This window comes from Diabrotica virgifera, chromosome 5 (genome assembly GCF_917563875.1).
Source record: "Diabrotica virgifera virgifera chromosome 5, PGI_DIABVI_V3a".
Taxonomy (NCBI): domain Eukaryota; kingdom Metazoa; phylum Arthropoda; class Insecta; order Coleoptera; family Chrysomelidae; genus Diabrotica; species Diabrotica virgifera.
In genome coordinates, this window is record NC_065447.1 from 84,415,158 (window position 1) to 84,438,988 (window position 23,831).

The 23,831-nt window shown below is 33.5% G+C and overlaps 1 protein-coding gene across 1 annotated transcript in view; it reads left to right on the top strand.

Moving 5' to 3' along the window:
* Positions 1-23,831, top strand: part of LOC114324209 (paired box protein Pax-6) — a 269,123-nt gene that overhangs the window by 102,360 nt on the left and 142,932 nt on the right. Inside the window, exon 3 of the mRNA XM_028271975.2 lies at positions 22,987-23,206. Coding sequence (XP_028127776.2) covers positions 22,987-23,206 — 220 coding nt within the window. The remainder of the gene's footprint in view (positions 1-22,986; positions 23,207-23,831) is intronic.

Here is a 23,831-nt window from a genome sequence, read left to right on the forward strand (position 1 = left end):
TGGCGTACTATTTTTTTCTTTAAAAAAATTCAGACCATTACCCGTAGGCGCGCCAATAATGAATACAAAATACTTAGTTGTATGTCAAAAAATGCGCAATAACTACCTCCTAAAACTCACCAAATTTCATTTTCATAGCTCAACTGGTCTTAGAGCAATAAATAAATTGGTAGTTTAAAATAAAAATTTCAACACCCCGTATCTCCGAAACTAAGCATTTGCGGACATATGTTTATAGAGCAAACTGGCATTAATTTTTCATGTAGAATTAGCCCTTAAAATTTTTCATACTTATTTACTAACACCCTGTATAGTTTGCGGCATTTTACGAAATATTCTTAAATCATTTCTTTGATTATTTTACAGAAACAAAGAGCCACTTACCCTTTTCTAAACTATCGATTTGTTCATTGGTAAATGACGTTCTATTCCTCTGTAGTTTCCTTTTCAGTCTCAACCTTAGTTGGGAGTCTTCATCACCCGAAGAATTATGTTCGGAATTTCCGTCAGACGTGTTCTCGTGCATTACGTCAGCTGAAACAACAGAAATTTCATTTTAGAATATTTGGTGTTTATCTAGCATTCATTTTGAAGCTTATTCAGCATTTGCTGAATTTTTTCATTAATTTTGAAACTAAGCATTTGCGGACATATGTTTATAAAGCAAACCGGCATTAATTTTGCATGTAGAATTAGCCCTTAAAATTTTTCATACTTATTTACTAACACCCTGTATTTTGATAACTTGACATTTCCAAATAATTTCGTTTTTCTCCAAGGATCAAAATATTTTCAGTTAAGTTTGACGCCGTACAACTAAACAACGGATTTCTCTTCATCTGTTTTTTTGAAATAAAATAATAGTAAAATTATTATTTCATTTAAAAAAACTTTTATAATAAAATTATACTGAAGATAAATGGTAACAAAACGTAAAACATAATATAGCTTAGAGCTATTAAGAAGGTAATACATCGTAATAGCTTTCGGAAAAAACGTTTCAATCAACTGCCTGTTACTGACGTGACGTCCGCGTACAAAGTGACGAGGTGTCTAACTTCCACTTGACTACACCCGAAGAATAAGAGCATAATAAAATATCCCCGGGATAGGGATAAGCCAGTTACATATGAGCGGGGTGTTAGATGTGCGTGAGTTGCACTGCATTGCATCTGGCACACGCATTGTTTGGATATGCAACTTTCCCACAAAGTTATTTGTCCCGACCTTCGACGGTTTTGTTCTTAGTTTTATTAAATTGTGGTTGTCATTGTTAGTCAGCGAATATTTTTTATGTAATATTGATTCTAGTAGTGGCTGGATACAATATACGGGGGGAAATCACAACTTGAAGAATATAATGATAAAAATTTTAAAATATATTTGTTAAATAAATCAAAATGGTAAAATAATTATTTCTTTTTAGCATTTGGCAGTCCAAATCGATAGTCATTTTGGACTGCATAATAAGATGATAATTTTATTGAAAAATTTAAATTTTCTTCCTCTTCGAGTGTCTTCTACCATCACAGATCAGCGAAAGTCCAAGTCTGTCTTGGTATTCTTTCCCAAAGTCTTTATTTGGTCTGTCCATCGTTTTGAAGATATTCCTTTTGGTATTTGGCCTTCTACCTTTCCTTCTATCAATAGTTGTATCGTCCCCGTTCTTCTGGGTATATGGTCGAAGTAAGTAAGGTATGCTTGGCTTACTTTTTTCTAGTAGCCTGTCTTTTCTAATAGCCTGTCTGGGTACGGAACGCAGGTGGCGTCGTGAAGAAATGGATGACACAGCACGGACTGAAACTCGCAGCAGAGAACACCGAAGCCATCATTCTGAAGGGGAAAAGGAACAGGCAAAGTGTGGAACTACAATGTGCAGGGGCGTATCTAATACCCAAGAAACACGTAAAGTACCTGGGAGTGACGTTGCACCAGAATGGAAAGTGGGGGGAGCACGTGCAGGTGGTGACTCGGAAGGCTGCAAACAGTGCGGCTGCGTTGAGGAGGGTGATGCCCAACATTGGAGGACCCAAATCCGAAATGAGGAGGGATTTGCACGGTGTTGTGCAGTCGATCGTCCCCTACGCGGCACCAGTCTGGAGTGAGGCGGTAGAGATACAGGCCTACAGGGGGCTAATTACACAAGTGGATAGAACAAGTCTGCTGCGAGTGGCATGCGCGTACAGGACTGTGTCTGCCACAGTCTTGTGGGCCATCACTGGTGTGTTCCGCTGCATGTGTTGGTAGTAAAAAAAAAGAACTATATGAGAGAAGAAACCTTGAGCTTACTATGGCCGAGAGAAGACAGGAGAGAGAAAGGTCAATTAAAATATGGCAGGAAGAATGAAACAACACGGAGCATGTGGCAAAGTGGAACAAGATGCTGCTTCCTTACTTGAAAGATTGGATGAACTGTGGTCACAGGCGACTGCATTATTTCCTGACGAAGGTGCTCACAAGACACGGGTGTTATAGAGCCCACCTCTCTAGGTTTGGAAAGGCTGACACTGATGAATGTCTATACTTCGGACACCCGGACACCGTTACACATACGATGCTAGAGTGCAACAGATGGATAATAGAAACGAACAGAATGGAAAGAGAGACAGGTGTGAATTTTGTGACAGTGCGAGAAATGATTGAGATAATGACTGAAAATAAATCTGGTTGGACTAGTATACACAACTATATCCGTGTAGTGATCAAGAAGAAAGAAGAGGAGGGAAAACAACTGTACCAACGATAGGAGTGAGAGGGAAATATATTGTAAGTAGAAGGTAGAGGGAATAAGTTTTGATGAGAGGCGAATAGGTGGGTTAGATTATATGAAACAAACTGTGGTAAAGAAGCTCTTAGAAAAAAAAAGGCTTCGATCTTGCTCTTCTATCGATTTTTTAAGTGTCCTTAGCTGAAACTGCTAATTTGACAAACTTCAGCTTCATATTCGTCGTTATTGTTATTTTATATAATTTAGCTGTTGCGATTTAGATGTGCGGTTGAATCTTATTTGCTCTTTCTACGATCTTTATTTTTGTTTTTTCGGTGTTGATCTGAATTCCAAATTTTTGCTTATCAGGCTTAGCTGCTCGGTGATGGTAACCATTTGTATTTAATTCGCTAGTACAAATGCTAGTATAAATGCTATTTCTGCCTCCTATAGTGATTCCTTCACAACATTTGTCTAGTAATTTCCTTAGTAAACATTATATTATCCTCTGTTCCTCTATAGTTGTATAGTAGTATTAAAAGTTAAAAGAAGTGGTATCTTTTATGTCTCAACACATGACCCAGATATGCAGTTTTTGCTTTTTAATGATTTAGATCATCTCACTTTATCCATTCGCTGCAAAACTTTCGGTAGTGCAAGGTATTCCCAATATTTGTTGATATACCCAAATAAATTCTTTGAGTACATTCAGGCGAATCACTTTTAATGTCCACGGTTCAACCGCATATAAAAGTGTGGAATTAAACATATAAGGAATTTACAAAATTCTATCTCATTTGGATATCGAGCGACCGCTTAGGAGATTTGCTCTGATTATTTCAATCCTAGCTCTGATTTCTAAGTTAGGATTAAGATTCTGATCGATCTAGCGGCCCATATACTGGTACTTAAAAATTAGTTTCTGTTTCGTATGAACTTACATGTGAAACTTGGACACTAAACCAGTGTGAAACAATAATTTATTAAAAATCAATAGCCATTTTCAATTTCGTTGCAACACGAAACTACAGCCGCATCATTATTCCAGTTCAATCAGAGAGTGCAGTAAGCACCTCTACCGGTTTCGAAACTTATTAGTCTCTCATCAGGAGGCACATATGCTGCTCTCTCTGATCCAACTAGGACAAACCCCGGCGTACAGTCACGGATTGCAACGAACGAAACGGCAGGGATGCCCTAGCGGCAACTGCTAGCAAAAAACTAAGTTTTCAATCTAATAGCAAATAAAACAACATCAAAAAATATTATTCTACATCCTACCAGACTGAAAACAATGGGAACCTTCTCTGGTAACACCTCCGAAGATGAGGGAATTTTACAATTTATAATTTAGGTCCCATCTGCTCAGCGCGGTAAAGTTCCAACGAGAATGGTTCCCTTCGTACTCCAATCAGAGTGAACATGTAAATAAAAAATGAATAACTATTTTTAATTTCGTTGCAACACGAAACTACAGCCGCATCATTATTCCAGTTCAATCAGAGAGTGCAGCAAGCACCTCTACCGGTTTCGAAACTTATTAGTCTCTCATCAGGAGACACATATGCTGCTCTCTCTGACCCAACTAGGACGAACCCGGCGTGCAGTCACCGATTGCAACGAACGGAATGGCAGGGATGCCTTAGCGGCAACTGCTAGCAAAAATCTAAGTTTTTAATCTAATAAATTAATACTAATTCTAAATTCTAAGACTAATAAATTATTAGTTTTAGAACGAAGCATCCTTCGGACGATCTTTGGGCCTTGTAGAGATTAGATAACAGGAGAGTAGATACAAAGACACAACCAGGAAGTCCAAGCACTCTATGGGGACAAAAAATAGTATGATACATCAATGCAAATCATATTAGATGAGCAGGATAATATATTGAGCGTGAATGATTGAAGACTATTTATACCTTCTGAGAAAATCTCGATAGCATAGCATCAGTTGATCGCCAAAAAAAAAGATGAAAGGATGCAGTAACGAGTGGTCTACGTCAGCGGTTCTCAAACTGTGGTACATGTACCACTGGTGGTACATATCACTATTTGAGGTGGTACACAAAACACACAAAAAATTAAAATAGTAGTACTTAGTAAGTCTTGGTAATACAATCTAAACATATAGGTGGTACCAAAAATAATAAATGAACTGTAGGTGGTACATGACTCAAAAAGTTTGAGAACCGCTGGTCTACGTAATATGGGGACGCAAGACTGGGTGATTTTTTCGCAAAACCGGCGAGAGTGAAGGAAAATAGTAAATGCAGCCAAGATTCACTTAAAATTGTAGAGCCAAGAAAGAAGAAGAACATGAAAGATGACTAGAGAATGATGTCACTTGGCACACAGCCAAGGATGTGATATATGTCACGTAAAAGTGGCATAGTATCCGAGATAACTCTCTATTGGGACCATGCAAGTTCGGAAAAGCGATACTTTGTTTCAAAGCTCGGCAACTTTTTTCGCACTTTTAATTATATTGGCCAATCATATTGGTCCTGGTTGCTGGATAATTGTCAAGGCCGTAGCCAAAAAAATATAAGAAGAAAAATAAGATTTAGGATATATGTTATTAAAAGGTAAATACTTGCACATTTTTTTTATTACATAATAATGTTCAGTTTTGTATAAAAATGAGATTTCCAAAATTTCACGCCTCAAAACCTGATAATAACTTAGAAGTACAAATTTAAAGTCTTCGGTATTTTAAAGTAGTTTGAACGGCCCGTGACGTCACCTAGTTTTACATTAGTTATTATTATGGTTATATTTCGCTGTGTCTAGGTAAACGCTAACGTGTACGCAAATAAAAAAGTTAGGTACATACACGCGAATTAAACTTCATCAAGCCAGTGACGTCATTATTTAACGTACGCAGTGACTGTATATTTTGGTAAATACATGCTATTTTGATATGTTTAGTGTTTGTTTGATAGAAAAATATTTGTTAAGGTAAGGGAAGCAGAACTATTCAGATGTTTCAAACTTAATTGTAATAAATCAATGTATATAATAAAAATATATATTTAGGTTAGCAAAATAAATATATGTATTTAGTTGACATCACACGTACAAAATATTGCTAAAATAATTTTTATACGTAAGTTAATTATTATAATCAACTATTCTAAATGGGAAATGAGCCACAATTTAACTAAAATAAGATTTTATTAACGTTTCGACGTCCAAATCGGATGTCATTGTCAAAATACAAAAATTATTTGGATTAAATAAATTATTAGAAACATTTTTTTACTAAGCAAGAACATTTTTGTTTAATTTAATAATATTTTGTATTTTGACAACGACGTCCGATTTAGACGTTGAAACGTTAATTACATCATTTTTTTAGTTAAATTGTGGCTTAGTTCCCATTTAGAATAGTTGATTACAAAAATGCCACAAGGAAATAGCTTCATAACAAGTTAATTATTATTGTGAAAGCTTTAGGCCTTCCTTTTATTTTAATTTTGGACGGTAATACTAAATATTGTATATACTAAATTGTAACATATTGTACTATATTGTAATACTAAATACTGTATTTCACTTATAACTAAAAAAATATATATTAATTTATAGTCTCTTAACTTTTTCATACTGTTTTAAAATGTTGTTAAACTCATTAAAACAACTAAATAATTGTCCACACTGCATAGTTAATTTAAAAACAAACACTAAACAAATAAAAAATAAGAAACCTCTTTACTAATCAATATTTAAATTAAAGTATAAACACAACGCAATTAAACAAATTCCAACACTCTGACACTAACTGTTTTATTTGCGTACACGTTAGCGTGTACCTAGACACAGCGTTATATTTAGGTATATTCTTCTTTTCCTTCTTTAGTTTATTGGCCTCCACCTACTTGGGTATTTGGCCAGCTCGTCGTAGGGTAATAAAGGAAAAATATTTATATTCTAATGACATTTATCGTATGTCGTTGTAATAATATATACCAGTTTGTTGAGATTGGAGTTTGATACAGTTTTTGAAGGAAAGAAAAGAAGGTTTACTATTGAAAATAAAACCATTTTGTAAAAGTAAAAATTTTCTATGAATAGTTCAAACGAACAAAAACACTTTTAACGTCACATAACTGTATTTTTTACTGACGTTTATAATGTCTAATTAATTTTGTTTACTTTTTGGTGTAAAATGTAAATGCAAAACCATATGACGTCACGACGCGTTTTTTGCTGGCTGGAATAATTTGAATTTTTAATCGTCTTTAGGGGAAAAACGAAAGACAAACAAAACTTTTTTATCATTGATACATGTTTTAAATTATGTTCTGTTGTGATTTATAAGATTTTTTTCCAATTTTAAATTTTATGCAAGTTCCCTATTGTATGTAGTAAATAAAATTAGTTATTAAAATGCAGAACTGCAAGCAAGATACGACAAATATACTTTTATAATAATTGCATATCATATCAATATTGTGAGCAACATATAATTTTTCTTCTTCAATGACAGTAGATATGAAATGTACGTCAATTTGACAATTTCAATTGACAATATGACTTATTTAAGAAAGTTGCAAGATTTCTCCGCTGTTCGCGCACGATCGTTTCTCGTATCCCCTCCAAGTACTTGCACACTACGAATAAAGAAAGAATTAGTTTTTATTGTCTTTTTTCTGGTGCCCTATGAGTTTTTCCGAAGTTTGTGTGATGTGTTTATTTTAATGTCGTAGTTAAGTAATCTAATTTTTTTATTTTTTTATTGTTTGATAGGAGCGGTTTTACAAGATTGGAAGCGATCAAGTATACATAAGATTTAATTTACCAGTCAAAAATCATAAAATTACAAATTATTTTTAGTGCTCAACTTCTACTACAATTTAATGGTGGATGCCACCTTTCTTCAATTTTTGGTGGATGGGATTATTGTCGTTTTCATGTTGATGTAGATACCGTGATAGTCGTGACGTCAAAACGTCAAAAAAAGTTTTCCAAACACGTTGTGTCTAGGTACACGCTAAAATGTACGCAAATAAAAAAATTAAACTTCATCAAGCTAGTGACTATTTAGCGTGGGCAGTGACTGTATATTTTGATACACGCTATTTTGATATGTTTAGTGTTTGTTTGATAGAAAAATATTTGTTATGACGTTTAATTCTACCTAACTTTTTTATTTGCGTACACGTTAGCGTATACCTAGACACAACGTGTTTGGAAAATTTTTGACGTTTTGACGTCACACTACACGGTCCATTATGCTAACCATCTCATTTTCTTTCTAATTTCTCAATCTTTAATTTAATGCTACCTATCTCAACAGCACTTTCAGAAACAAAAAGGGATGACTTGAAATATCTGAGTAGTATATATTGACATTGTTTTATTACCTTTTTTTTTCGACATCTGGACAAATATTGTGAACGGTGTACCTATTTAAACCAAACGGTATATTTAAACAGAGCAATAAGTATTATATTCAAATTTTAATCAGTTTTTATATCTATCATTTCTAGGATACATTAAAAGGAAGTCATCAATCTTACGTAAAAAATTGTGTGTCAGTAAAATGAAGTTAATTAACCGTGATAGACAATGAGGAATTAACTTAGTAATTCTTTTTAAATAAACTTACAATTATTAGGAAAAGTACGTATTTGTAAGATAAAAGAATTGAATATATTTAATTTGTTTATATTAACAAAATACAAAAATAATAAGAGGGTGACTTTTAAATTCGTCATTTGTTGCTGCTTGTTTTGGTTGTGTGTCTTTATTATCTTTTTCTCCGATGTTTCGAAATATTTTGCAGTGTAATCTGCCTATTGTTGGACTATTGACCAATTTTCCCTGTAATTTACTAGATCATTTTTGTGCCTTTCTAATGTATTTGGAGAGATGTAGCACTCCCGACTCCACCTTTCTAGAACTTTTTCGCCATTTAAAGACCTGTCGAATAGTCTGCGAAACATTTCAAATAGTGTCGGTAAACCAGGTTTTATAAGCTCTTAGTGTATTTTACCTGGCATTGGAATTTTTTGAGATGTCATCACTTTAAATGCATGGTTCACCTATTTTATTTTTAGCTTTCCCCTTCTTGAACTGCTATTTTGTTCATTTGTTTGTAGGAATTTTTTTCCATCAGCAGATCTTCGAAGTGTTATTTCCTCAGATAAGGGCAAGTCGCCTATAATGGCATAGCGAGCATATTTTAGAACTTCTTCTTCTTCTTCTTAAGGTGCCGACACCGCTTTTCGATCGTTGGCTCTCATGTTGCCCAGCATATTAACAATCATTTTCTTATTTACGGCCGCACAAAATAGTTCAGTGCTAGTTTTCCCAAACCATTGGCGTAGGTTTTTAAGCCAAGAAGTTGTACGGCGACCCACACTTCTTTTTCCCATTATTTTACCTTGCATGACAAGGTGAAGTATGTCATATTTTTCTGGGTGACGCATTATATGACGAAAATATTCCAATTTGCGCCTTTTAACCGTGTTCACTACTTCGCAACTTTTATTCAAACGTTGCAAAACCCTTTCGTGTGTGACTCTTTCTATCCAACTAATCTTCAGAATATGGCGGTAGACCCACATCTCAAATGCTCCTAGGTTTTTTAAAGCGATTCTGTCAGGGTCCATGCTTTAACCTCGTAAAGTAGTACTGGGAATATATAACATCGAACCATTCTTATGCGAAGTTCCAAATTGAGATCATGACTGCAGAGGATTTTCTTAAATTTCATAAAACTTGTTCTTGCTTTGGCAATTCTACTTTTTATTTCTGTACTAGGGTTCCAGATTTCATTAATATGGGTACCCAGATAATTACAAGATTACTTACTCGTTCAATTGAGTCATTACCAATTGTTACGTTATAGTTATTATTATTTACGGCTGCCTGTTTACTAATAACCATAAACTTTGTTTTTCTTGCATTGAGTTTGAGTCCATATATCGCGCAGAATGCCACCATTCGGTACAGTAACGCTTGAAGATGTTCAATTGATCCTATCACTAACAAGATGTCGTCTGCGTATTTGATATTGTTCATAAGCACACCATTAATGAGTATGCCCTCTTTTGCGTTTTGCAACACTTCATTTAAGACTGTTTCAGCGTAAAGATTAAAGAGCATTGGTAACAATATGGAGCCTTGTCGAAGTCCACGCTTGATTTTTACTTCTTCAGAGCACTGATTTGACAATTTATGTATCAGTATAATTAGTCGGTTTGTAGTTTCATATAAAGTTAATGGTGCTCTGATACTTTATGTGAGAGTAGGAAAATTATACATTATTCGTCAAGTCCTGTAGTAACATCACACGAAATTAAAATTTAGATTCCAGTACAGTAAATAAAATAAAAGCTTAAATAACACCTTGAATATATTTGTTGCATATATTACGTTTGTTGTGGCTGTTATTTTAAGGTTATCGTTAGATTTTAGATTTTTTGTCTTGTTTTAATAAAATGCCGGTTTTTGCCTATGATAGCACACTTCGGGGTATCCAATGATGGCATAGGTATGCCGTCATAGAAAGTTCAGAAGAAGAGCGCTTAGAAGCATCCATTATTCACTCCGAAAATACTAATGATGAAATATCTTCGAAATCTGAAATTAAAATGCCAGAAGCTAATGTACGTGGACATTGATTTGTACAAAAAGTATGGTCAGTATTGTAAAATTGTCACCGCTTCCAGAAAGCTTCCGTAAACCAGAAAATGAAAAAAAGCGGAAACGTGGGAAGATGTCATCATATAATAATAGACGACTTTCCCCTACCATACTTAATTTAATGTTTTTATTAGTTAGTCTAACAGTTTTTATGCTGGCTCTCCATGCTTCTTAACTTTTTGTGCCTCCTTGTCCATGATTTGCCCTTGACCTATTCTTTTTGTGCCTAATTATTATTATTGGTCTAAAACGTTTCTTCATGTCTTCGTTAAATCTCCACCGATCGGTGATACGGCTCTCCACTCAATCGTCCAGAACTCTTCCTTTCATTTTCTGTACTAGTGTATGCAGTCAACAATACACCAGCTACTTTTGGTTTTCTCTGTAACTGTTTCTTTAACTAATTTTGATGTAACTCTCATAATTTCAATTCTACTGTAGATAATAGCACATAGACACGCACATAGGTACTTAAAAGAGTATGTATGTATATTTTATTATTATTTTTGTAAGCTACGTATAATCTAAATATTGGACATCTTTCTCTTTTTTTTAAGAAGAAGAATATTATAAATCTAATGATAATATATACTTACATTGCCATATGAGGTAGATATCTTAACACTTATAGGTCTGGATCCCGCGTATGAAAAAAAAGTTGATTAATAGCAAGCTGAAAATTTGTTAATAGCTTAATGGTGTCTAGTCGGATAAACTTTGATATATGGGAACACTGGAACAGGGGCAGTTTTAATTGTGGAACAGGTTAAAAATTTGGAACGATCAGACCACGAAAACGGCACATTTATTTTGTCCGACAGAACAGACTTAAACTCCCCGAACAGAGATTAAACTCTCATGCAAAAATCAGACTGCTATTTATCACCTGTCATAATTCCTGTCATTTGACATATTCTACATGTTCCACTCATTAAAACGCTCATTTGGTGATAAATAGCAGTCTGATTTTTGCATGAGAGTTTATTCTCTGTTCGGAGGGTTTAAGTCTGTTCTGTCGGACAAAATACATGTGCCGTTTTCGTGGTCTGACCGTTCCAAATTTTTAACCTGTTCCACAATTAAAACTTCCCCTGTTCCAGTGTTCCCATATATCAAAGTTTGTCCGACTAGACACCCTTAAGCTATTAACAAATTTTCAGCTTGCTATTAATCAACTTTTTTTTCATACGCGGGATCCAGACCTATTAAATCAAATACAGAACTGCAACTCCTAAAATATCATAATGTTTTTACACATCTACTAATTAGATACTAAATAAACTTACTAAAATTTGCTCGATAATAAAACATGTCAACCAAAAACAGCATATTTAGGTCATATACCTTAAGCAGTTACTGTAGCCTCTTACCTTACACATATTTATAAACACAAAATCGCCTAAAATCCAGGAAGCTTCTTCGATGCTTATTACCAAGTTCCATCACAAACCTTATAATCATCAAAACACTTTCTCTTTATCGTTTTAGTTGCTCTACCGGACTTTATACTAATCTTGTGTTTTTCTATACAACTTACTATCTATTACTCGCTATATAAAACTAGAAAGGTTATAAAAAAGCACAATCATCGGGGTTTAGCCGTATGCCTAATTAAGATGAGTCCAATTCCCGTCCTGTCTCCCCCATACGCCAGTCTACCTCAGATCATTTCACATATGACCGAATCCGAATGGTCCTGCACGCTTTGGTGATTTCATTCAAAAAAAATCTACCCCTCGCGCCCCTTTTGTACCAGACCGGCGGTTGTATATTTTACTCTCTTATTGCTGTAATGACAGTGGCGCAAAAATTGCAAATAATATATAAAATATTTGTATGAAAAATACCACTGGTAAATTTTAATCAAAAAATTGTAAATGTGGAAAATGTTACTTTTATTAGGGGAGTATCAATTGGCAGATCAAAAAGAAACCTAACGATTTTAATTCTAATCTAATTTTTTTATTTTTTTTATTTATAAGAAATTTTACCAGGAATACGTACTAAAAAAATTAAATTGAACACTAAAATATTGTAGCTGGTGTACAATAAATAAAAGATAATTTATTCAAAAAGAAAATCGAAAGAGCGAGCTCTTTGACAGTGTACAATATCTTAACAATATTTCAGATAATTCCAAAATCCTTTTAAAATACGAAACACTTAATTACAATATTGTTTATAGAATGTTAAATAACAAACAGACGATCAGTTGTTTACCACGAATGGAGGGCACACACATTTTGATGACACGGTGACTTCTGCCAAGTAAGCAGTAAATATATTATTATATCATACCTAAACTTGGCATCGAACTAGTCGAAGTACAAATGTATACAAACATATCGATCTAATAAATAAATGAGACGAGAATAGATTTGCAGATTCAGTTAGATTTGGAGTTGCTTGATATGTGCTGCCTGGCGTAATATATCTTGAGTGCCGTTATCAGCTGAGTACGATCCAACGTAATAATAGCTGTATTTGACGTCAAATAAAGTACTGATGATTCAATAAGTGTATTCCTGCTAACCAACCCCATATAAGGGTAAATACAACCCCTTATCCAGCATAATAGAAAAAATATCAGATATCTGTTTGACTTGTTTATTATGGTAGTTGTCCTTTTGTTATTTAATTATAATAAGTCAAATTAATGTAATTAGTCATAATTAATGTAATTAGTCATAATTGCATTAGCTTAATTTTTGCATTTTTTATGAAAAAGCATAATCTTTGCAATGACAAAGATTTACTCCCAATCAGAAATTTATATTGACAAAAAAGGTACCAGTAGGCAATGAAACATCACAATAATTTTCAATAAAACGGTGAGTTTGTGAACGATGTATTTTATCACAAACATCCAATAGATTTTCGGTAACACAATTTGGGAAAGCTAGAAATGAAATAAGATCAATAGACCAGTAAGGATCTGTTTTTAGCTGGATGTGAGAGGTGGCATTCAGATTTTTCCTGGTAAAGTTAGGTGATAACTTCGTTAATAATAATTGATCTATGCTCCTTCTCAAATATGCCCAGAACATTAAAAAAAATTATATATTTAAAAATTTCGTTTTTTTCTACGTTTTTTGCTTATAACTTTAAAACGATTCATTTTGGAACAAGGTCGTATAGGAATAAAACAAAGATAATTAAATTTTCTATCAGATGCAATTGGTTAAAAATGTCTTAATTTATCACCCTTGCTGCAAGATAGCAATAAATATAAAATAAGGGGGCAAAACAAGCCTGTCCTTATTCAATGATTTTCCATCTATTAGGTTACACTTGGAACCTTCCTAATTCGCTTAGAAAATTTTTCTAATGTGCTAAAACCGTACACCAAATTTCATTAAAATTGACTTACTAGATTTTGAATAATAATTTTGCAATCTAAACTTTTTTTAAAAAATTAAAAATTTTTAAAATCTTGCACAACAAAAACTAGGGTATACAAAGATTTGTCAATTTTTTTACATATAAAGAAGCAATTTACCTATCTAATGCACTTTACAGAATTGAAATTGGATTGTTTATGCAGCCTCAGCAATGTTTTAAAGTTATAAACAATTTTTTGGCTTATAAACAAATTAGTCCAGTGGCCAGGAGGGGGTACTACGGGCTCCTTTATTTAGATGGACTTACCCAAGATTTTTATGTATTTTTTGACCCGTAGAACACGATTTTTTTGGGTAACAGTTGATCCGGATGTCGATAAGATTGTTATAAACAAAGAACTTCATGAATTACATAACATCGATTTTTTGCAAAATAAAACATTTCTTGGGTAATTCTAAGCAAAAAATCTTCTTACAAGTTTTTTCGTAGGATGCATAGTTTTCGAGATAAACGCAGTGGAACTTTCAAAAATTCGAAAAATTGCAATTTTTGAACGCGAATAACTTTTGATTTAAAAATAAAATAGCAATTCTGCTGACAGCATTTGAAAGTTTAAGTCAAATTATACCGGTTTTAATTATTTGCATTGCTAAAAATTAATTTTTTTATTATTAGGCAAAGCTATTTGTTTATAAGCCAAAAAATTGTTTATAAGTTTAAAACATTGCTGAGGCCCCTTATATAATCCGATTTTTAATTCTGTAAAGTGTATTAGATAGGTAGAGCACCTCGTTATATGTAAAAAAATTAGACAACTTCTAAATGGTCTACTTTTTGTTCAGAAAGATTTTAAAAAATTTGAATTTTTTTAAAAACATTTAGATTGCAAATTTATTATGCAAAATCTATTAAGTCGATTTTAATGAAATTTGGTTCACGGTTTAAGTATGTTACAAATAATTTCCTAAGCGAATTACTAAGGTTCTAAGTGCCACCAAAGTGGTTAAAAACATTGAATAACAACAGGCGTATGTTGGCCCCTTATTTTGTATTTATTGCTATATTTCAGAAAAGGTAATACGTTAAGACATTTTTGACCAGTCGTATATCATACAAAATTCAATTATCTTTATTTTATTTCTGTACGACTTTGTTCCAAAACGAATTGTTTTAAAGTTATAAGCAAAGAAAGCAGAAAAAAATCGACGTTTTTCGAAATTTTTAAATATTTTAATTTTTTTATTAATGTTCCGGGCATATTTGAGAAGGAGCATAAGTCAATTATTATTACTGAAGGTGTCACCTAACTTTATCTGCAAAAATCCGAATGCCACCTCTCACATCCAAAAATAGACGTTTTTTCACAGATCCTTACTGCAAAGTAAAAGTAACAGGCATTAAACTACTATCAAACGACTGAAGTAAATCAAATTGTAAAAAATAAAAAGCTTTTTCACAAATATTGCGATGTTTCTTTATAAAATACATATTTCCGTTTACATTCGTTAAAATACTCCCATCCCCCCGTACGCTACTGTACGGTTATCGTAACTCAAGATCATAAAACGCAATTGACGTAAACACACTACACGCATATTTTGCAAATCAGATATCAACTTTTTACTGATCCTGCTTCTGATCCGTCACAAGCAGACCGCGATGACTTGGTGACATGTGGCTCCCCCTCCAGCTCCGAGCAACAATAGAAACGCAATTTCATTAATTTCATTAGCGTAATTGGCGGGCCTACACTGGACCTATATGCTGGATTTAAAAATTCAATCATGCGCTTTATGACTATATTGTGATGGTGATGCCGGTCAGGGCCGCTCTGGAAGTACAAATCTATAAATATATGTTTAAAATAATAAAAATATAATTTATTTATCTAACAATAAAACACTAAAAACGTTTTTGTTTTCTATACTTCCACAAAATTTATTATAACTATGTGACTACAGCTGTTTCCGCAGAGTGCCTTTCTCAAGTGATTTAGTTTACTATGTGTTTGCCTTTTTAAAGTCTTTAACTGAAGAGGTTGAGGAGTGGGGAGCTGTTTTTCTCGAGTTGGTCATTCAGAATTATATCTTTATTTTTCAATTTATTAATTTCCATAGATTCTAATAAAGTTGGCTTAAAAAAATAAAATTCTAATAAAGATAGCTTAAAATAAAAGAATGATTATGATCTAGAAGGTGAAGTGCGTATGATAAAGTGTCTGTTTTTCTATTTCTGAAAGCCCTTTTGTGTTCTGCTATCAGTTTGTCAAAGGTTCTGCTAGTTTGACCGATGTAAGTTTTCGGACAGTCACCACAAGTTAGTTTGTAAACACCACTCTGTACTTGCTTTATCTTTCGGCTCTTATTGTTCTTAATATATTTGCTTAAGTTGTTGTTAGTTCTGAAAGCTTATGTTATTCCTGTCTTTTTTATGTATCTGGCTATTTTTGTTGTTATCTTGCCAGTATATGCGATAGATCAGAAGGTACTGAGTTCTTTCTGTGGTGGTGGATAGACTAATTTCAGGGCTTTATTTGGAGTTTTTGGTTTAAAATTTTGTTAATTGTAAAAAAGCCCTAAAATTATTCTATCTACCACCACAGAAAGAACTCAGTACCTTCTGCTCTATCACATATACTGGCAAGATAACAACAAAAATAGCCAGATAGGTACATAAAAAAGAAAGGAATAACACCAGCTTTCAGAACTAACAACAACTTAAGCAAATATATTAAGAACAATAAGAGCCGAAAGAGAGAGCAACTACAGAGTGGTGTTTACAAACTAACTTGTCGTGATTGTCCGAAAACTTACATCGGTCAAACTGGCAGAACCTTTGACAAACTTTAAACACATAGGCAAACACATTAGACTTTAAAAAGGCAAACACATAGTAAACTAAATCACTTGAGAAAGGCACTCTGCCGAAACCGCTGTAGTCACATAGTTATAATAAATTTTGTGAAAGTATAGAAAACAAATGTTTTCAGTGTTTTATTGTTAGATAAAATGAACTTCCATCAAGTAACGGTCGAATCCATCAATAATTTATATATGTTTATACCTAAAATATTTATTTACTTATAAAGATTAACAAGCCTTGAAGGCCTAGGGCTAAAATACAATTAATTACGTTATATTATAAAATATAATACCTATGTATTACAAACTTGTATAAAGTGGGGTGGCTTCTTGTCCAATCATGTTCCTTACCTACTAAATTGACTTCCTATTCTCCTCCATTCATTCCCGTTTATTGCTCTTCCTTCACAACCTCTTTTCTGAGGTCTTCCTGAATGCTATCAAATCATCTTTGCCTGGTTAGTTCTTCGCTTCTTTTCGCGATTGGGCCTCGTTTTAGAATAATCTTTGGCATCTCTGCATTAGGAGCACCTATCCATTCTCATCATCTGCCCCATCCATCCCACTCTCTGTGCCTTTATGAAGCGACTGATACTTGGTTCGTTATACAGTTCCTCTAGTTCCCTGTTTGTTCGTCGCACCCAAACTTCCACCTTGTTTTTACCGCATATGGCTCTTAGTATCTTCCTTTGTCATCTTTACTATTTCACTATTGCCAATACTTTGTCTTTTTAGTTAGTTTTTTTCGATACATTTGGTTTTCATCAGTGTTAATATCAAATCAGTGCATAATAACCCCAAGATACGTAAACTGGACAACTCTCTCAAAATTATATTCCCTTTGCTCATTAGGTATGAGGGTAAACCCTCCCTCTTCTTGTGAAGATAATATCATTTTATCGTCTAGAGTGTAGAGTACGCCAATGAATTAAGTAAAACGTGTTTTTGTACAGTCTCGGACGATATAAAAGTCGGATCGAAAAGCCTAGTTGATTATTATTCTTGGAGCGTTGATCGAAGAATAATAAACAACAACGAGGTATAAGAGGTGAGTTATACCGACTATTTTCCGCCGTCGTCGGTCGTTTTGGTGCGCTGAACGAATCCGACGGTTTTTCCTTTTACCTATCCTTATACGAGCGGTGATCGTATTTTCCTACATGTCTTTTCTTCTGGCGAGCTGAGCGAAATATCTTATCCTTATACATCCGTTTCATATTCATAAATGTAATTTTTCATCCACGCGATCGTCGGTAGTATTCATTCATGTATACCAGATATCGTCACATCGACCCGAACCTAATGTTCGATACGTAGGTTATAAATATGTTTTATTAACGAAATTAACGAGTAGTAATTAAGGCTAATTATCTTATCATTTGTACGTTTTGGTTCTATATAAAAATATCTTAAAAAGCGAATCTTTGTCTTCGGCTGAATTTTGTTACCTGGAGCATCGAATACAACGACATACGTCACATTATTTTTACTCTCTATTTCCTGTATCATCAACTTTGGCTTTTTCTGGTTTAATTTTTAGGTCAAAATATTTTGCCACCTTTTCTAATATATTTATAAAATTTCTTAATTATTTTCATGCTTTCGTTAGAACAGTAAGATCATCCACGAAGGCCAGGCTCTGATGTTCATTGTTGAAAATAGTTCCGGTCGTTTTAACTCGGCTATTTCTGATTATGGTTTTAAATACCACATTAAAAAGTACCATAGATATCGGATCACCTTGTCTAAAACGTGTTCACTTTAAATTCATCCGATGAGAAACCTCTCCATACTACATGATTTCATGTGCTATTTAAAGTCTTGGGCTTCATAGACTTGTTTAAAATCTAGAAACAACGCATGAAGGGATACTTTATGTTCATAGCAGGTAGTCTGGATTTCTTTTAGTGTAAAAATCTGATCGGTCACTGCTCTATTAACTCTAAAACCGGTCTGATATTCATCTAGTTTATATTCAGCAAATCTGTTGAGTCTCTCATTTAGTCTCCTAGCTAATACCTTAGTTAAAGCTTAGCTAATACCATAGCATCGTTAAATAGAATTAACGATTATTGCATTCGATATGGACTCAAAATAAACAAGAAAAAACCTAAATTTATGATTGTCTCAAAAACACAACATGGAAATGAGAGGTTAATACTAGATAAACCCAAATAGAAAAAGTAAAGACATACAAATATCTGGGAACCTGGGTTGATGACAAAAATGACCAAAGCAAAGAAATTAAAGTCCGAATTGAAACTTCAAGGCAAGCATTTATAAAAATGAAGACACTGCTTATAAACAAAGACCTTCAGTTGCCTCTCAGATTGAGGGCTCTAAGATGCTACATATTTTCTATATTACTATACGGAATGAAAGCTTGGACATTAAAGAGACAACACATAAGAAAAATAGAAGCGTTCGAAATGTGGTGTTACAGAAGAATATTGAAAATTCAGTGGGTTCAAAGGATTACCAATGTTGAAGTGCTACGACGTTTAAATAAGGAGTTAGAAATTATGAACAGTATAAAAACAAGAAAACTGGAATATTTGGGTCACATTACCAGAGGAGAAAAGAGTTGCTGAGAGTTATTATGCAAGGAAGGATCCAAGGAAGAAGAAGCATAGGAAGAAGACGTATCTCCTGGCTGAGGAACCTTAGAGAATGGTTTAACTGTAGTTCATTACTACTGTTCAGAGCAGCAGCCAACAAAGTGACCATAGCCATTATGATATCCAACCTCCGATAGGATATGGAACTTTAAGAAGAAGAAGCTAATACCTTGTAACAAGTATCCAACAGAGCAACACTTATGTAATTTTCACATGCCAATATATCCCCCTGTTTGCATATTGGGCATAATAAAGCTTTGGTCCAATATTTTTCTGGTTAGTATTTATCTAACATCTCACCTGACAAGACAATGTACGGTGGACGCCTACGCAAAAATGCACGGCAACTTAAGAAGAAGAAGGCCCAATATTTGGGCATATTTTTCTCGTCTCATGTCCTCCTGATAATGCTATATATAATATATCCTTGTTTGTGTTCTTCCCCTTTATTATTTAGCATTTCCGCAGCTATTTCGTTTTCTGCCGGTTTTTGTTATTTCTGAGCCCATTGATTATTTAATTTTATTTATTTTGATTTATTTAATTTAATCCCTCCTTCAATAGGCATTTATATTATTATTCATTCCTATGTCCTAATAATACTCCTATTATTCCATCATCCCCTATAAGGAATGTCTCTCCCTCACTGATTATTTTTCATTCGTGAGCTTTCCATCTTCTTTTTCATGTATGAATATCTAAAATATATTTATAAGTATTAGGTACATTTAATTTTAGAATTCACAAATATTCTGCACTATCGTCTAAATTATTTTCTTTTTTAACCTATATAGCTTTCCGTTAAAGAATAAATTAGAAAAAAACACAAGAAAATAATTGGTAGAACAATGATAAACATAAACTTGGAAAACACCGCGTAAAATTTCATTCATTTATGGACTTTCTTATTAGACCTTTTACATCCAAAACATAAAACTAACATTATCAAATGAAGACATGGTCTTTCACTTGACCAATCTATCTCAAACCAAATAAGGTTTAGTAGCAGTAGGCAATAGCAATTTTACACGATAATAAATTCGTGCAAAAGAGCTACAATTGTAAAATCTTTTTAGTGTAGTTATGAATTCGGCTCTGGCTCTATTATGATTATGAACCCGATGTAGACTGTGGGATAAAATTTAAATATTTGAAAGCCTAATGGATTTCAATAGAGTGGTAATTCGACATTCTCGACAGTTTATCGGTTAGTTGGGGTTGGTTGTCGGTTATTGCTCGGTTGTAAAACTAAAATTAGAGGGATTTCTTATAACGAATTGAATATTAAATTGGTCAAAATGATAGGTCGGTGGCCGTAGAATTAACTGTCAGCTTTTAACGAAGGGTGAATCGCATTATAAAAAATATTGCACTGATTAGAGTGTCTAACAGATTTTGTCTTCTTTAAATATAGGAAATTACTTATATTACTATAATATTTATATTGCTTAAATGAGTGTTGTTTAGGAGCTGCGACCTTTTCAAACATGTAGTAACCTCTGCCAACTCACTATGGTACGGGAGCCCAAGCGGGGATTTTTGCAGTTACTCGAGCGCGTCAGATTATTATATGGGGAGAAACCTGGTACCCTGCAGATGTACCTCTATCCTTAAAAATACTCGAAACTGTCAGATTAAGATAAGGTAAGTTAAGTACATGCAAAAGATTGTATATTTAAAAAATCTGACGATTTGAGCAGGGCATAAGAAAATGGGTGAGTCAAAAAGTTTCACAAAATTCACAAAAAAGCGAATATTTCGCGAAATGAACGTCAGATCGAAAAACTAAAAAATACGTCTTCAATATTTTTCAAAAATCTAAATGGTACTAGAGATGACCTCTACAGAGAGGGGTGGGGGCTAAATTTAAAATTTTAAATACAAACCCCGCGATATTTTGCAAAATGAACATTAGATCGAAAAACTGCAAAATACACTTTCAAAATGTTTTTGAAAAATCTATCGAATGGTACAAAACACGACCTCCTACGGAGGTGGGGTGGGGAGTTACTTTAAATTATTAAATGGGAGTTCTAGATTTTTATTGCAGATTTGGATTCTTTACGTAAAAGTAAGCAACTTTACTCAAGACATTTTTTGGATTTATGGATAGATGGCGCTATAATCGGAAAAACGATTGTTGGAAATGGAAAATTCAATTAAAAATGGAAAGTCCCCATAAAATTGGAAAATTTTACATAACTTTTTGTTTGTTTTAGGACCTAATAATCACAACCCAATAGGTCCCCATAATGCTCGAGTGACTGCAAATTTAGCATACTTTGCTACCCTACCACTAAGAACATGAAAAAGCTCCAAGATGCTCCAAGAACAATCTTTATTTCCTCCTACATAGGTATCTTCTTTGCGTCTCCTTTGCATAAAATATTTAAGAGTAACGCAGCAGTAAAGAAAGTATTAATAGATATAATATGTATTATGAATAGTCCTTAATTAAACAAAACAAAAATTCGCAAATACAATCAAACAAAGAAAAAGAGTAAGATCCTGACTAAGCTTATTTAATGAAATTATACAGGGTGTAACAAAAATACAGGTCATAAATTAAATCACATCTTCTGAGACCAAAAATAGTTTGATTTAACCTAATTTACCTTAGTACAAAAATGCACATAAAAAAAGTTACAGCTCTTTGAAGTTACGAAATGAAAATCGATTTTTCCAATACCTATATCGAAAACTATTACAGATTTTTTATTGAAAATGGATATGTGGCATTCTTATGGCAGGTACATCTTAACAAAAAATGATAGTGAACTTTGTACATCCCTTAAAAATATTATGGGGGTTTTGTCCCTTACTTTCTGATACCATTACTTAAACACAATATTTTTAAAACTTTTTTGTCTTCGTACATTTTCGGAAAGCCAGTTTTTATCGACAGATTTTTGAATATTTGTCAAATCCACCACATATATGTATATGGTTAGTACGATTATGGAGACCTGGTAATAATATGAAAATTTATTTATAATTTACATATTATTATTTAGGTATATTTTGAACCATATTAAAAAAGAAGCCACATCTCGATAAAAGGTGCCTTATCGAAAAAATTCTAAGGCGCAAAAAAGTTTTAAGAACACTGTGTTTAACTAATGGTACCGCAATTAATAGTTTAATTGAAACGTACACACCCATTTGACGGGTTTAAAAGAACAAAACCCCCATAAAATTTTTATGTTAACATATTAAAAAAGAAGCCGCATCTCTATAAAAATTGGCTTATCGAAAAAATATTGAGAGGCAAAAAAGTTTTAAAAATATTGTGTTTAACTAATGGTACCACAATAATAATTTAATTGGAACGTACATAAAAGTTTGGGGAGGTTTAAGGGAACAAAACCGCTGTAAAATTTTTATGGGGTGCACAAATTTCACTATAATTTTTTGTTAAGATGTTCCTGCCATAAGAATGCCGCATGCCCATTTTCAATAAAAAATCTCTAGGAACATTTGATATATGGAAAAAAATCGATTTTCATTTTGTAACTTCAAAGGGCTGTAACTTTTTTTGTGTGCACATTTGTACTAAGGTAAGTTAGGTTCAATCAATCTATTTTTGGTCCCAGAATGTGTGATTTAATTTATGACCTCCAATTTTGTTACACCCTGTATATAACTTACACAAATTAAAAACTAAATGTTTTCTAATGAAGAACTTAGAACATTTATTTTTGTTCGTCTAAAGCTTCGTATAAATCACACAAAAAATTCTAAAACATCTAGATTCCTGGGTTTTACTTATTTTGTATTCTAATTTAAATGCTTCTTTTTATTGCAGGTGTCGTCAATAAATCGAGTGCTGAGAAATTTGGCGTCGCAGAAGGAACAGCAGGCGTCCGCACAAAATGAATCAGTGTATGACAAATTAAGGATGTTCAACGGGCAAACGCCGGGCTGGGCCTGGTATCCGGGAACCCCCACGGCACCCCCACTTGGCCTCCCTCCAGCACCCACCGCGCTCACTAGTCAAATATCCAGGGATGATTTACAGAAGAGGGGTAAGTTTTTTATTTATATGTAAAGTTGGGATAAAAAGTTTCTGTTTTTTACATTCATCATAAATAAATAAATTTGAAAATGTTCATATACAGCGTATCTAAAAACTCCCCTGACAAACGAAGACCGGAGATTCCTCAGATAGTTTTAAGATAATTTAACCCAATTCACCTAGTCCGAAAATGCTTCTTAAGGGAGCTAGAGCTCTTTGAAGATGGCGCCTTGTAATTAGGTTTTTTTAAATGTCCCCAGATTACTTCTATTTAGAAAAACGAAAACTGGTACGCTTATTGATCTTCCAGAGATGCATTGATTCCATCAATTGCTAATTCCTAGTGCTGGTCGTAGGCGTCCGTTTTGGGTTGCTCAGCGGTTATTTTATCGCACAACTTTTTTGTCTTAAACTTTTAAGCATTTTTGAGGATAGATTATTAAATTGTGAGGTATTCTAGTACTACAAGGTAATCTTGCTTCAAGTTGGTAAACTAAACAGAACATTTTTATTTCTGAATATTATATAAGCCGTCACTGTATTTCGGAGGACAAGTAAAGCCCTCGGTCCCGATTACTTAAGTTGTCGTTAATTCATGTTAGGGGCGCTGGCGCGACTAAAAACTCTAAAACCAG